The following is a 16,371-nucleotide window of genomic DNA, read 5'->3' on the forward strand; positions in this document are numbered from 1 at the left end:
GTGAGCTGCCTGTTGGGCTACATGTGGGTGCCTGGTTACGGGGGTTTTCAGTTATATTGGATAGTGACCTCATACCTGGTATTGTCTTCCCTGAGTCCCTTCATCTCATGACAGCTATGCAAGTAGTCCTGTGGGCTGCTGTCTGCAGACACCTCTTCTGCATGAAACACCTTTTCTGTACACAGTGGCACCAGCACACGCCTCTACCCAGCCCCCTAGAAGCTCTGGGTGCAGCCAGGGTCCCAGACTTGAGGAAACCTCCCTGGGTGCAGACTCAATCCCTCATTCTTACCTTTTCTTGATCCTGGATCAGTCATTGTGCCTGTCAGGGCCCGTCTCTGTCCTGCCTGCACAATGGGTTATGGAGCAAGTGCTTCTTATGGCTGTTCAGGCTACTGTGTGGGAGGAGCTATAAAGTAGGAGGAGGACTGTCACATGTAGGTAGTGCCTCCAACCTCTTTTTCCTTCCTGTTGTCACCTCCTCTGTGTCTGCTTTTTTTCTAATCCCCCCAAAGTCATCACATCTAGAGTGAATGTGTGTGTGTGTGTGTGTGTGAGTGTGTGTGTGTGTGTGTGTGTGTATGTGCACATGACAGTGCTCCCTTTCTGGACTCCAGAACAAATCAGCCCCCACAAAGGGAGGATCAGGCTGAAGCTGCCCAGTATGTCAGGATTTCTAATGTCCAGACCAACTCTGTGGGGAGGTGGGAGCCTTGGCCTGGAAGGTGTGAACATTCCTGAAGTTTGCACTCTGAATGTCATGTACCCTGGCCAATCCCTGCCTGAACAAGGGCTTCAATTTCTCAATTATCCAATGAGGGTGTGATCCACAACTACGTAAGCATGAGCTGAGCATAAGGGGGCCTGGCTTTCTCCACTGCAGGTGGGTTGTGGACAGAGGTGCACCTTTGTGATTCCAGATCTGGGCTCCTTTTCAGAAAAATACTGTCTAGGCTGCCAAGTGCTCACAGTCTCCCCTGTGCCATCTCCATGTCAGCACACGATTCCAGAGGCACAGCCTTTTCCAGAGCCCCTGAGCAAACCTGGGGGCACCTAGGACCCCCTCTTGGAGGACACAACTGGGTTTATCTCAGTCTTTGCATTCTGACCGTCTGTGATCCGGGGCAAGGCATGGACCTCTCGAGTCACTGGCTCCCTCCTCAGTAACTCCCCATGGACTCCACCTTTCTCGTGTGGTGTGAATGTGTGCCCTCCCTTTCAATGTGGCTGTTCTTAGTGACTCCATAGAAGACGGCAAAGGGATCCAACACGAAATCCATGATTTGGTTCTCAAAGCCGGTGCCTGGGACAGACAGAGTGGTTGAGCATTGTCCTGTGCACTGAAGGATTGCCGTTCGTGTTCGGTTCCTGGTCAGGGCCCACATCTAGGTTGTGGGTTTGATTCCCAGTCTGGGTTCATACAGGAGGCAACCTATTGATGCTTCTCCCACACACTTTTGGTTCTCTCTCACTGTCTCGTCAATTTAAAAAAAAAATAACTTAAGAATTTTAAAGCAAATCCATTTTATTTTTTTAATCTTGATTGTTGAAAGGGTTACATATGTCCCCTTTTTACCCCATTGACGACTTCTAGCTGATCCCTACCCCCCACCCCAGGCCTTCACCACCCATTATCTGTGTCCCTGAGTTATGCAGATATGCATACAAGTTCTATAGTTGATTTATTCCCAACCTGAAAAGTTTTTCTTTACCTGTCAGACTGGCTATCATCAACAAATCAAAAAACGACAAGTGCTGGAGAGGATGCGGAGAAAAAGGAACACTTGTGCACTGCTGGTAGAAATGCAGACTGGTGCAGCCACTATGGAAGACAGTATGGAGTTTCCTCAAAAAACTGAAAATGGAACTCCCATTTGACCCTGTGATCCCACTTCTAGGAATATATCCCAAGAAACCAGAAACACGAATCACAAAGGATATATGCACCCCTATGTTCATAGCAGCACAATTCACCATAGCTAAGATCTGGAAACAGCCTAAGTGCCCATCAGTAGATGAATGGATTAGAAAACTGGTACATCTACACGATGGAATACTATGCTGCTCTAAAAAGGAAGGAACTCTTACCATTTGCAACAGCATGGACGGAACTGGAGAGCATTATGCTAAGTGAAATAAGCCAGTCAATGAGGGAAAAATGCCACATGATCTCACTCATTCATGGATAATAAAGACCATTATAAACTTTTGAACAATAATAGACACAGAGGAAGAGCTGCCTCAAACAGATTATCAAACTGCAGCGGGAAGGCCGGGGAGGGTTAGGGGGCAGAAGGTAGGGGGGTAAGAGATTAACCAAAGGACTTGTATGCATGCATATAAGCATAACCAATGGACATAAGACACTGGGGGATAGGGGAGGCTAGGGGACTTTCTAGGACAGGGGGAAAAAATGGACACATATATAATACCCTTTATAATACTTTAAGCAATAAAAAAAAATAAAATAAATAAAAATTGATGCTTATCCACTTGCTTACTCTGATCTGCTCTCTCTCTCTCTCTCTCTCTCTCTCTCTCTCTCTCTCTCTCTCCATTGAGGAATAAGCCTCTGTGCTATGAGTTGCTATCTGGAGAAACCCATGTGGCCCAGCACTGAATGAGACCAACAGAGAGAGAGGAAGTCAGGCCTTCCATCCAAACTGTATCCCAAAGACCACCCCCTCCCCCAAGTGAGCTCAGACCCTCAGTGACAGAGATCCTGCCACAGGTGAGACCACAGTAGTCCCAGCTGAGCCATGCAGGATTCCTTGTCACAGATGTGTGAGCTAATAAGTGTGTGTTCGTTAAGTCTCTAATGTGCGGTAACTGTCAGCAATAGATCACTAGCACAGTGGTCCCATACCAGGCCCTGGCCCTGCCGTTCTATCTCCCTCCTTTTTCCTCCCAATTGCCTCCAGCCCCCAGCCCCTCATTTCTCACACCCTCTGCCTCCACTTTGGATGATGGCTGTGAAACTTAGGAAAGGACCTGCAAAGTAGAGCCAAACTGAAAAGTGTAATTCGAAAGAAGAAACAGCACCTGTTGAGACCACAGTTCTGAGCTTCCAAGGTAAGGAGACGTGCCAGGGTTCATGTCCCAGCATCAAGAAGGGTTCAAGAATCTGGAAAAGGCTGTGCGCAGATGACATAGAAATCCGGAGACTGATAAAGAGTCCGGAGACGAGTTATAATTTTGAAAGGCATTGGGGGTCAGAGGACCTTCAGCTAAAGGGACTGAAGAGTACCTCCTTGTCTAGGCCCCTTGCTTTTATTAACACAATTTGTCCTAAGGCAAGGTGGAGATAATACACTTCAAAAGGTAAGGTTTCAAAGGGTACAGAGGCATTGTCAGTTTGGGGAATAGCCTAAGGCTGTTCAGGTGTTTGGCCAGTAGGAGGCAATAACATGTAGATTAAGATGCCTTTTAGCTGTCTGGCAGCCACAATCAGTTTCCTATTCAGGTTTGGGGAAATGCCTTTAGCCATTCCCAACATGTGTGACTCAACCCTGTTGAGACCCCAAGTTTCATCAACCTTTTGATGAACCTCTTAAAATTATGGCATGCTGGAATTGGTCTACTGCAGAGACACTACAGGCAAGGCAGGCGGCTGCCCCTCCAGGCCGACTCCAAGTGCATGCAAGTGCACTGTCATCACCATGGATCTCTTAGGGAGACCTGCCCCTGATTTCCAGACCTCCTTTACTTTCACAAGCCTTCATCGGCTGCCATTGTAAAATCAGGATGAAGAGGGTATACAAACACTGATTCATCTTTCTGGTTTAGAAATCACATCCTAAAGAGAGCCTGTGCAATGCCCCCGCGATGGGCTCACATTCTCAGTGCTTATGGTCCTCAGGGGCCAGTGGGAGGTCTCATCAGACTCCATTCAGATTTCCTTTCTCTCTGTGTCAACACACAGGGTTGATCTCCTTGAGAGCAGGAACCCTGGGTGTGGTCCCCAGTGAGCGCCCATTTGTCCTGAGTCAGTGTAGCTTGTGCCATGGCGGGGTGCTGTACAAGGCTGCTAGGCCATCCTCACCAGGATGGTTCAGAGCACTGAGGAGGATTGATGTAAAAGGAGAAGCCAGGCTGTCTCCACAACCTTGTTCAGCCTTGGGGCGTGAGAAAGAATGGCTGCTGGGCTCTGGAGAGACAGAAGAGCCTCAGGAAAAAGCCCAGCTGAACCAGAGCCTAGGGTCTGAGGGCAGACAGACAGAGGCTCTGACCCCAGAGGAAATTTTGAAGCGGTGCCTGTGGAGGAGATGAGTGTGGACCCCGGGCCCTGGGACATTCCCTGTCCCCTCTTCAGTGCTGTGGGCCCACAGAGGAGATGCTCAGAAAGCTGTTCAGTGCCCGTGGGGCAGGGTGGACTGTCTGTCCAGGTGCAGGTGTCAGTAAGGGTTCAAGAACAGCTCTCTGCTTGTTAAACCCTACAGCATTCTGCAACGTGGACTCCAGGGGGCGCTTAAGGCCAGGCTTTGTCCATGTGCTGGTGGGAGATGAAGTCAAACAAAATGTGGGTTTGCAGCCCTGACATCAAGGGTCCCTGCCCCAGTGCTGGTGGGTCAATAACCCAATAGTCCCATTGTCTTGGGCCTCAAGTACATCACATCCTTCGAGCAGATGGCTCCTGAGAGACTCATTCTTCCCAACCTATGACTAATAGTAACACGACGCAGGCTCAGAAGAAACAGACTTGTTCAAGTCTCTGAAGGGTTGTCGAGTTAAATTTTATGGAATCTAAATTAAATTTATATTTGAGTATTTCATTACATTTTCTTTAATTAGACTGAATGTTACTGAATAGTATGAAAAAATACATAAAGTTAAACATATATATGATGAACACAAATATTTTAAAACTTCATATTAATGAGGGGAGAGAGCCCTCTCTGTTGTGGCAGCTGACACACGCTGTGGCCCAGGATCTAAGACCACAGGTTCCAAAGGAGCTGAGGTGCGTTGCTCACAAGCTGCAGGTGGGTCCACATCTGGAAGTTCAGTGACGGCTGTGCCTGGAGCCTGCTCTGGCTCTGGAGAGGGCAGCAGAGTAGGCGTTGCCGCTTTAGGTGTTTCTTCATCTTGCTCTGGAGCTGCTTCTGTAGATCCAGGAAGAGAACATGTTACCACCATGACTGCCTTTTGTGTGCCTTACAAGAAAGAAATGTCCCATCTCCATCACTGAAGTCCCAGTTCAAGGCCCCACCCCAGGAAGCCCTCCAGACTGCAGGCCCTGGGCAATGACCTGAGTGGCTCTGTGCTGCTGCCTAAGCTCAGCCTCTGGCGGCTCTTTTCTGTGTGGGCTAGCCTGATCCCCACTCACCCACACCACCCAATCCACATGCACAGCTCTCTGACTCCCTCCCTTTTTTCTAGCAGAAGCCCTCAGACCTCTGCCCTCTGGCAGAAATCTCACAAGGCATGAGATCCAGGGTGTTGCCAGCTTCTCCAACTCACAGTCCCCATACTCCCCTTAAGGCTCTGATCCAAAGCCCATTCACTTTTTCTGCTGGTCTAGAGATCCACTTTCTGCTTCACAGTACGTGTAGATCAGCGATACTTTGAGGAAGAAGTCATATGGGCTGTACTGTGGATGCTACCTGGCTGTGCAGCCCAGTGTGACTGAAATCACTCCTGACTAGAAGGAAGCACTGGAGTGCAGTCCTGTGGTCAGGGCCTTTGCTGAATGAATGAGCCCAAACCAGCCCCATCTCAGAAGGCTGGCTGAGCCTGGGGTCCCCCTGCTCACCCCTGGGAATTCTGATCTGGCTTCACCCTGGACAGAGACCCCTAATGGAATCTCCAACGTCTTTATCAAAAGGGAAAATAGCTTAGCCTAAGTCCTGAGGAGAATCACAAATAAGGCACAAGTTTCTTTAAAAGAAGAGAAAATGGCCAATTGGAACAACCACAGCTCCACCAGCACACCTCTCCAGAGTCCAGGCTTCCAGCGGGCCTTTTCCTGGGAGGAACCCCCCTCCCGCCGCCCCAAGTCCCTACAATAACCCTATGAAGCTGGGCCTAGGCTCTCCCCATGTTCAGAGAAACAAACACTCAGGGACATGCAGGGATCTGGAGACTCACAGCAAGCAGGTGGCTGAGTGACCACTGTGCTGTGGAGGGGCAGGGTTCACCTGGTCCATGGTTGGTCCCACACACGTTGGTGAGTCCCAAAAGTTCTGTATTAACACAGAAGGGCGGGTGCAGACCAAGGTGGGGACGCTGCCCAGGAAGCTGGGCACCAAGTATTTGACCAGTTTTTCCATTAACTGTTCCTGGGAGGTCTGCACCTTACATGTCCATTTTTATTTTTAATTATTATTATTATTATTATTATTATTATTATTATTATTATTTGCCTTGTGAAGGTCAAGCTTATTTGGAAGCCTGAGTGAGTGGTGTTGGGGACAACATGGAGGCCCAGGGGTGAGCTGACAGGCGTCCATGTTGGGCTTAGGATGCACCCACTGGGAGCTCAGCACTGTGTCTGGGCACAGGGTGGATCCAGCTCCCTGGGAAGCAGAGTCCTGGCTGCAGGAAGGGCAGGTGGAGAAGGTGAGGGCAGGTGGAGAAGGTGAGGGCAGTTCTCCCTGGGAGGGTCAGGGTCCAGAAAAACAGACTTGCTCAAAGCTTTGAGGGTTTTTAGGGTTAAATTTTATAGACTCTAAATTAAGTTTCTGTTTAGGAGTACTAAATATCATAAAAATATAATAAAATTATAAACATATGTAAGAAGAATATTACACATTTAACACTGTGTCTAAATGGGGTTAGGAGGGTGCCCTCTCTGCTATCGCTGCTGACACGCGCTCTGGCCTGGGATCTAGCACCACAGGCCGCACAGATGCTGGGGTGAGTTGCTCAAATGCTGCAGGTGGTTCTTCTGCCTCTTGAAGTTCAGTGAAAGCTGGGCCTGGATCCGGCTCTGGCTCTGGAGAGGCCACTAGGGTGGCGTTGCCCTTGAGGGTTTTCCTGGTGTTCTTCTGGAGCTGGTTCTGTCGATGCAAGAAGAGGACATGTTACCACCCTCACTCCCTTTTGTGTGCCTTCCAAAGGCACACTCACCCACACCACCCCCGGAGGCCTCCTCCTCCTCCGGTCTCGGCCTCAGTGGGCTCAGGTGCTCCCGCTGAGGCACTGGGCCTTGTTTGGCAGGTAGGAGACTGCAAGTTGAGCTCTATGGAAGCCAACAGCATCATCAGTCTGGGAAATTCTGAAGGTGCTGGTCCAGCCAGATGCTCAGGATGCAGGAGATGGCCCTGGGGAGAGAGATAGGTGAGCAGCAGAATGTGAGGCCTGCCTTTCCCTTCCACACGGCCCTCCCACAGCACCACTCAGAGAGCCTGGGGTCCTATGCCTGCTGCTCCTGCCCATCCAGAAGCCAGACCTTCTCCTCGTCCACCTTCAGTCTGGCAGTCCTGGCAGAGATGGGCCTGGTCACCCAGGAATGGTTGGCATGAAGCCCTCCTACCTGACAGCTCGGGATCAATGAGGGAACCACCTGTCCCCTTCTTCAGGGGAACCTGACATGCTCTCGCAGTGTCCCTGTTCCCTCCCATTAGGACTGAGAGGCCTGGTGTCCACCCAGTTCATGTCACTCATTGGCACTGAGCAGGTGCTTCAGGAATACTGACCAGTGAGCAAACAAACAAACCCCAGGGCCTTCCTATCACCTCAAACTTTGGCTCCTGCACCTACATGCTGCCTCATTCACTAGCTGTCCTGTGTGGTTCTTTGCCTCCCACTGAAACTCAACTCCCACAGGGTGGGGTACCCCAAGCTGCCACTGCGGAGGTTCTACCAGATTAGGGAGCAAGGTCCCGGGATAGGGGTGCAGACTGGGCTAGAATTAGGAGTGGAAGGCTATGAATTGTCTGAGGGGCTGTCTGTCCACTGACCTTCCCACTCGCCCACACCACCCATATCCACTTGCACAGCTGTCTGACTCATGTCCTTTTTTCTAGGGAAGCCCTCCGACCTCTGTCTCTTGCAGAAATCCCACCATGATTGGGATCCATGGTTTTCCCAACACCTTGAATTCACAGTCTCCATACTCCCCTCATGGATCGGATCCAAAACTGACTCACGTTTTCTGCTGAACAGAGGTTTACCATCCTCTTCACAATACGCGAAGATGCAGCCATAGGGAGAGGAGGCCAGGAGGACGTCACATCAGGTGTTCTGTGGACACTATGAGCCTGTGCAGCCTAGTGGGACTGAATCGCTCCCTCCCAGAAGGAAGCTCTGGAGTGCAGGCTTGGGGTCTGCTCTGAGCACTGGGTTATGGTCAGTGCCTAGAAACATTTCTGTACCAGGCAGGGCTTCTAATATACGTGCTGATTGAATGAGCCCAAACCAGCCCCACCTCAGATTGCTGGGTGAGCCTGGGCCCCACTGCTCACCCCTGGCATCTCTAATCTGGATTCACCTGGGACAGAGACCCCTAATAGTATCTCCAATCTCTTTGGAATATTAGAAAAGAGCTAAACCCAAGGCCCCAAAGAGAATCATAATTTGGCAGTGGCTTCTTCAACAGAAAGAGAAAATGACCAGTTGGTTCAATCACAGCCCCTGCAGCAGACTTCTCCACTGCCTAGGCTCCCAGAGAACACTTACCAGGGAGGAACCCAGCGAGTCCCTACAATAACCCTATGAGCCTGCTCCCTGCTTCTGGGAGGTTTCAGAGGAACAAACACTCAGAGAGTTGCAGTGACCTGAAGGCAAACAGCCAACAGGTGGCCTGGTGAGCATGTGCTCTGGAGGGGGAGGGGCTCACCTGGTAAATAATTGGTTCCACAGCTGCTGGGTGGTAACAAATGTTCTGTAGTAACAGGAACGAAGGTGGGTTCCCTCTTCAGGTAATCGACCACTTTGTCTAGCCAGTGTGCTAGGGCGATGCGCACCATACAGGTCTTTTCTCTTTCTGCCTGTGAGGCTGGAGTTCACTGGTAACCCTGAGTAGGTGGTGCTAGACCAGTTGGCTGTCGGGCAGCTGTTTCCCCAGGGCTGGGCTGACTGGACTCCAAGTTCTGCTCAGAATACTGCCATCAGAGGCTAGCCCTTGACCTCTGGCTGCCAACCTCTGAGTCTGGGCACAGGTTGGAGCTGTCTCCCAGGGAAGCAGAGTCCTGGCTTCCTGGAAGGGCAGGTCTTCAAGGCCAGAACCCTTCTCACTGAGAATGTTGGGCATCCGGAGGCCAAAACACATCTTCCATGATGCTCCAGCTCAACACTGCCCTCCTGAGTCCCACCCGCCACAGCCTTCTGGTTACTGAACAGAGCATTGAGGAGCTCCCAGGGAGGGGCAACCCCCTTAGGTTCCAGGCTGTGAGCACATTCTCTTTGCGTTCCCAGGGTCTGTGTCTGTAGGAAACTGTACTCTTCACAGAAAAGCAGCTGGGTCCTTCTGGTCTTGGCCAAGGCAGAGTGAAGGGCAGGGGAAGGGGCAGGGCTAGAAGGTGGGATTGTTGTGTCCGAAGATGCAGATGGGGACGTGCTTGACGTGGGAGGACCACTGGGCTGACAACTGGAAAAACGCCACGTCATTCCACTCCACGCCATCGATGACGACCGGCAGCATGCTCTGCTGGTGCTTGGCCCTGCAAACCAGGCGACCAATGCCCTGGATGCACTGGCTTTGGGACTCCACATTCTCGTCCGTGGTTTTCTTGGGCGCCTTCTTTTTTCTCTCCTTGGTGACCACAGCCATGGACAAGGCAGGTGTTGCTGTGCCCTCACCACTGCGGGGCAGCCTGCTGACCTGGACAGACTGGAAGAAGCACTTGAGTGTGTTTTTGGTGGTAGGCAGCTGTTTCTTCTCTGTGACTCTCTTCGTATCTATTGGCTGGGCTGCTGTCCAGTAATCCACCTGCAGCTCCATCATCTGTGCATGGACACTCTGACTGGTGGAGGACAGGCTCCCACTCATTGATGCGGGGGAGAGTGTGTTGGGTGAGGCCTTCCCCGTAGGGGACAGAAGCTCACCGGAGCATGAGGTGACTACATCATCTGAGCCTCCTGACATGGCTGCAGATGGTTCCACTCTTCCAACCTTCACTGCCCCCACAAAGGGGATGAGCTGTGTGGACTTTTCATTGGGGCGCTGCTGCTTAGACATGAGAATGGCCTCAGCAATGGGCAGCAGGTAGACACAGTTGGCCCCTGCAACGTACTCAGAGATTCTCGACACAACGTCCTGTGTGTCCTGCAAGGTGTTCTCAGACTCCAGGTTGTTGAACATGTCCCGCCAGTACAGGTCCTGGAAGAAGTTGTTGTAGCGGCAGTCCATGGAGCCCAGGTAGCTGGCCAAGGGGTGGGGACCCAGCGGGATGACCAGGAAGCGCATGTAGTCTAGCCATTGGGGTGGCTGCTGGGACAGCTGCCTCACGAAGACCCGCAGCACAGCGTTGAAGTAGGGCTGTGCCCCTGCCACCGCCATCTTCACAGGCGTCAGGGCCTGGGAATCGCAGTTGCAGTATCTCTGCATGTGTGAGACGATGATGCTGAAGGCCTCCTGGACGTCATCTGTGGAGCAAGTGCACACCACGGGCAGCGAGTGCCCCTGCAGGATGTCCGAAAGTAACTGGCCCTGCCAGGCGCAGGTGTTGACCAGGATGATGTTCTCGGGCATCTTGTCCTGGCAAATGAGGATGTTGTGGAGCTGGTCACGGATGGGCTTCCTGGGGATCTGCCACTGGCTCTGTGGGTATGGGCTCTCGTTGCCCATTCTGTTGACCCACTCATTCAGGGCTGTGCCGCAGCCCCGGTGGCCAGCCTGCTTCCTCTTGGACCTGCTGGAGGGCAGGACCAGAGACTTGGTGAAGCGCACTATGGATGGCAGCTTCTTGGTGAACCAATGCTGGGCGGAGGACCCTGCCTCCCGGTTGTCCTCCAGCTGTGCCAGCTGCTTCCCAGGGGAGCGAATTGTGTGGGCCACTGAGTCAGAGCTACTATCGCTTGACATGCTGTCAAAGTATCGCCTGAGTTTGGGCTTTGCGGTGCTGGGGACACTGATATCGTCCTCCGTGTCTAGGCTACTGTCACTAGAGCTCAGCACAATATCATACCGACGGTGCAGAGCCTTCTCCACTTTGGGGACATGCCTCACAAGGGCCTGTTCTGAGGATATGACCTTCTCCGACACTTGGGCCCTGAGCATAGATGCCACGGCTTCCTGGTGGTAATTGTGTTGCCTGTTCATGCACCTCCTTCTTACTATGAGATTCCCTTGGTCCAAGTTATTCTCCTGGGACTGCCTGTGGACGGCATTGTGACTGGCCGGATGCTCAAAGAAGCAGCTCTCAGATGTGCTGGCGAGGTGGTTATGCGAGGTTTGGGCCTTAGTGCTGGCCGGCATGGCAGTGGCCTCCTGATCGATAGGCTGGCGGGACAGGGAGGCCATTCGAATCTTAGTGGTGGGTGTGCTGTAGGCCACAAGTTGGGAGTCACTGTGGCTTGTCTGCTTGCCTCCCGGGGCCCTCGCGTTCTCAGGCGGGTGGGCCAGATTCAGAGGCTCCTTTTGGATCCTGGTGCTGTGGAGGCCCCGCATCTCCATCGGCAAGCTGGAGTCTGACAAGCCTTCCATGTATGGCCTGAGCTCGGGACTGGGGCTGCTGAGGACACTGTGATTGTCCTTCATGCCTGGGCCGTTAGACAGCCCTTCAAAGTATGGCCGAAGCTTAGGTATGGTGGTGCTGAGGACGCTGCCATCGTCCTCAGTGTCTGTGCCACTGTCACTGGGGTTCGGCAGCATGTCATACAGGAGGTCCAGGTCCTCCTCCACCTCCGGGACATGCTCCCCATGGTCCTGCTCAGGGTCCAGGACCTCCTCCGAACCTTGGACTGTGCGCAGCCATAACAGGACTTTCTGGTGGTAGTTCTGTTGCGTGGTCAGGGTGCTCCTTGTGAATATGAGAGGCCCCTCATCACAGTCACCCTCCTCCTGGTCAGCGGTGTGGTAGCTGGCCTCCCGCTGCGAGAAGAAGCTCTCACACATGCACTCAGAGTAGTTGTCCGAGGACTCAGCCTCGGGACTGGCTTGCCTGGCGCTGTCCTCCTGGTCGATGGGCGGCATGGACAGAGAGGAGATCTGGATGTTGTCCACCTTGCTGGTGGGTGTGCTGTGGGCCACAAATCCATTGTCCGTCTCACTTGGCTGCTTGCCTCCCAGGGCCCACGAATTCTCTGGCATGTGGGGCAGACTCAGAGGCTCTGTTTGGGTCCTGTCACTGTGGCTGCCCCACATCTCCATCTGCAAACTGGAGTCTGACAGGCCATCCAAGTATGGCCTGAGCTTGGGCCTGGGGGTGCTGAGGACGCTCTCATCATCCTCCAGGTATGGGTCACTTTTCCTGCGTTTCCCCATCATGTCAGACCGAAGGTCCCTCTCTGACACTTTGGACCTGTGAAACAGCGCCAGGACTTTCAGCTTCAGGTTTCCTCCTATGGATGGCCGCTGCTTCTTTGGTTCCCCCTTCTCCAAGGCATCCTTGTGCAGGTCCTGTCTGTGCTTTCCCCTGCCGCTGGCCTGCAGCTCATCCTGCCCCTCGTAGTTCCCTGCCGACTTGGCCTTAGGGCTGACCTGCATGGCACTGTCCTCGTGTTCGATGGGCTCACTGCACAGGGAGGAGATCCAGATCTCGGCCACCGCAGTGGAGGATTCCTTGATGCTGCGAAAGAGGCTCACCATCTGGCCAAACCTGGGGTTTCGCTGCATGACGTCAGCCATGTGGATGGCACCAGAGGCCAGTGTCTCGTAGCCCAGGACGTTTCTGTTCTTAGAGCACTTCCTCTGCTCCAGCAGGATCAGGAGCTTGTTACCTTCTCCCTTGAGGAAGTGGTTGTACTGCAGGGAGAAGGTGAGCGCCAGGTTGGTGTGCACTGGTCTACTGCGGGGCAGCACAATCTCTTGGGACCTCAGGATGCCCTTGGAGTCCTGCATCCTCACGGAAATTACCACGGAGTTGAGGTCCTTGGCCAGCTTCTTGAAGATCACTAGCTTCGTTACAGTGAGACTACACCACCTGGGCACGCAGCTGGGGCTGGAGCAGTCCACCTCCCAGGTGGCGAACAGGTTCTGGGGGACCAGTGTTTTGAGCACCGTGGACGTGCTGGCCAGGCCCACAGTTCGTGAGGAAGCTGCAGCTGCTGGCACCCTACCGGACCTTTTCCTACTCAGGGTTGCTGGTTTTTTCTCCTGTGGTGGGACAGAGGAGGGACATGATTGGTGCATGAAGTGGGGCATGAGTGAATCAAAGGAGAGTGTGGCCACACAAAAAGCAGCCACTCGCTAATCTGTGATTAGGTCAGGGAAGGCCTGGGTGATGGTCTTTTAACCTCAGAGACCTAAAGTTATCACAAAGATGCTTTGAAATTAAAACGTTTTAACTAAAAGCTGTTTACGGTGGGTCGCTGGGTCCTAGGTTGGAATCTTCTGCAAAAAGGTCATTATTTACCTTAACTGAGACTGTCTACTGTCTTTTGGAATCTACAAGAACATAGCTTTGGAACGTCAAAGGAATTTTCCTATTTTTTGGATACTCTGTGCTCTGTGGGGACCACAAATCCCCTCACTGTTATTGAGTTCATTGTTGGCTGTTCTGTCCTATATCCCCCTATAGGAAAGAAGTATATGTCTGTCATTTCACTTTTCATACAATCTATCACCAATGGATTTCATGCAACTCACATACATCGCCACTTCTGACCGTAATATCTAAAATAAGGTGACAACTGCCATTCTCCAGAGCATTATTTCAATCCATTGAGGTTTTGATTCAAGGCCAATGACCATTTGGCTCAGATAAAATCTCAACAATTGTTCACAGTTTTGAATGCTTCTGACATGGACATTTACTTGGCACAATACAGCAGGATCCCAGAAAATCTCACCCAGCACCACCCTGCAGACCTACACCCGGTGCTGGCATCCAGCAAAGGGTCCATTGACGCACCAGTTCCCTGCCTGCCGGTGAACTTGTGACACTTGTCTGTTGGATTCAGGACCTTCCCTTGCTTGTGTTGCTGACTTTATTGGAGCCATATTTTGTAATACTTTCTGGGCAAACACCTTAGCTGTTTAAGTGAGAGCTGATCTTGTTCAGCTCAGAAGATAAAGGGGCACATCCTCCTTCCTGCATGAATCTCAGATGTTCTTAGACAACTGAGGATCTTTGCGGATTTGTCTGAGGTCATTCCTCATGACATGCAGGAGCCCCATAAGGAAATTCGCACACAACTGCAATTAAACTAACTGGCTCTTCAGGGGGAGCACTAATGAGGTTTAGTCCACCTCTGCTGGTAGCCCTTCTGGTGGTTGTAGTCAGCAAGGAGAGAAACTGAGGCACAAAGAAGGTTGAATGAGACTCTAGGGGAGTGAGCAACTTGCAGCTCAACCCATAAAGCAACAAACTTTAACCCACTACATAATACTCCTAGAAACTGTGCTGAGACTCTGCAGATACCAAACAATAAAAACAACAGCAACAAGCATACCTATAATTAACATGGGAAGTTGTGCCTCCATGACTGGGAACTCCCAGGCCCCAGCCCTCATTAATATTCCTGATAGGAAGCCTTGACTTGCAAGTGCTTTACAGAAGGGTAAATGTAGGAAGATTTAACTACAAAATATCAACTGAGAAATGGCCAATATACAGTTTTCTTTGGGTGCCTAAATTAATTTTTCACAGGCAAAATAAAACAAAAGAAACAAATAACTATAACAATGGTGGCCTGAAAATTGAACTGATTGAGTGCATAGGATGCACATCTTGATTTGGAAATTAGAAACTTCTCAGTAGAAGCACAGGCAAATTCTCTTTAAAAAATAAATGAACAAGAAATTTCAGAGATTATCTTCCAACTCTCCTGAAGCTAATACATGCTAACACCCCATCCTCCCCCTTCTATAGCACGTCCCCTACATCTTTTGCTCTCTGAGCTTCCTTGTCCAGATGTCTTCCTTCCCTTCCCTTCTTTCTTCCCCTTCTGTCCCCTCCACTGCCCCTCCCTACTGACTTAAGGGAAAATGAGATTAGGAATTCTGCCCACTCCCTTTGGAGAAAAGCTGCTCTCAGCCAGAGAGGAATCAGCAATCATCCTCCATTTTCTCTATGGCCCTGATTGGTTCACAGAGAAATTTAAATGATGGAACATACAATCCTGGATATTTTAACCTATTGCAATTAATATACTCCTGGTTTCTGGGAGCAAAAGCAAGAGAAGTACTAAATAAGGTTTATAGAAAACTCCTATAGAGAAGCCTCCACACTTTAGGGATATAGGAAATTGAAACAGGATTTAGAAAAAGGATACAAACAGAAACATGCCTAGGGCTGCTCCAAGCTTGTTTTTCCTTCCCACTGATACTTTGGGAGAATTTTAAATGATCATTAAAAGGGAAGCCATTGCCCTAGCCAGTTTGGCTAAGGAGATAGAGTGTCGCCTGCAGACTGAAGGGTCCCAGGTTTGATTCTGGTCAAGAGCACATGCCCAGGTTGCAGGCTTGATCCCCATTAGGGGGCGTGCAGAAGGCAGCCAATTGGAGATTCTCTCTCATCATTGATGTTTCTATCTCTCTCTCCCTTTCCCTTCCTCTCTGAAATCAGTAAAAAATCTATTTTTAAAAAGGGGGAGGGGGAGAAGCCACTAAGTACCCTGTATATATTGAGGCTATTTTATTTGTTTTTAACCACAACCAATTAATTGCTTTCACCATCGGAATAAAGCTTTCCTACAAATGTCTGTTTTTTAATCAAAACCTGTTTCCTTCCAACTAGGGAATGTTATGAGAATATATATGGTTTGCTTATCAAATCTCCCCCAATTCCCCTGTTTAGTGAGTGGGGTTTTTTTACTCTTTAATGAAATCAGTGATGCTGACAGATGCTTTCTCCAGAATAGTAACATATATACTTAGAATAAATGAACCAGATACTGAACCAAAAGGCAAAGTAATGATTTTAAAGGAACCTTCCAGGAGGAAACTAAGCTTGAGACTGACCGAATGTTTGCTAATCATCTCTTCTTCAGTATTATCTTCCACAAGACCCTGAGAGATGGCTGAACAGGGTACCCACCCTACTCAGAATGGCCCCAAACAGCCCAGAGACATGCAGACATGGCTCTAACACTAGGCTTTCTCATATGTCTGCCTAAAGATGGGGGGCCAGCCCACAGTGAAGTGAGAATTCTCTTTTGGGGTACATATTCACCAAATGGGAGTAACTTGACCCTGAGTGCCTCAAACAAGAAGCCAATCTTCTTTTGTTACACCAATTACCTGGTTGCAATATAAAGTGGGTAATAAAGAGGCTTTGGCACCATTAACTTTAAGACTATCTCGTACCTGGGCCCTGTGTTGCCATT

The 16,371-nt window shown here is 50.7% G+C and overlaps 1 protein-coding gene across 1 annotated transcript in view; it reads right to left on the minus strand.

Moving 5' to 3' along the window:
* Positions 1-9,454: 9,454 nt before the first annotated feature.
* LOC308532619 (phosphofurin acidic cluster sorting protein 2-like) overlaps positions 9,455-16,371 on the minus strand; it is a gene marked incomplete at both ends in the record, with an annotated part of 68,179 nt that continues 61,262 nt past the window's right edge. The window contains 2 exons of the mRNA XM_081110134.1: positions 9,455-10,793; positions 10,908-12,847. Coding sequence (XP_080966260.1) covers positions 9,455-10,793; positions 10,908-12,847 — 3,279 coding nt within the window. The remainder of the gene's footprint in view (positions 10,794-10,907; positions 12,848-16,371) is intronic.

The sequence above is a fragment of the Myotis nattereri genome (assembly GCF_964212035.1).
Source record: "Myotis nattereri genome assembly, chromosome: 16".
Lineage (NCBI taxonomy): Eukaryota > Metazoa > Chordata > Mammalia > Chiroptera > Vespertilionidae > Myotis > Myotis nattereri.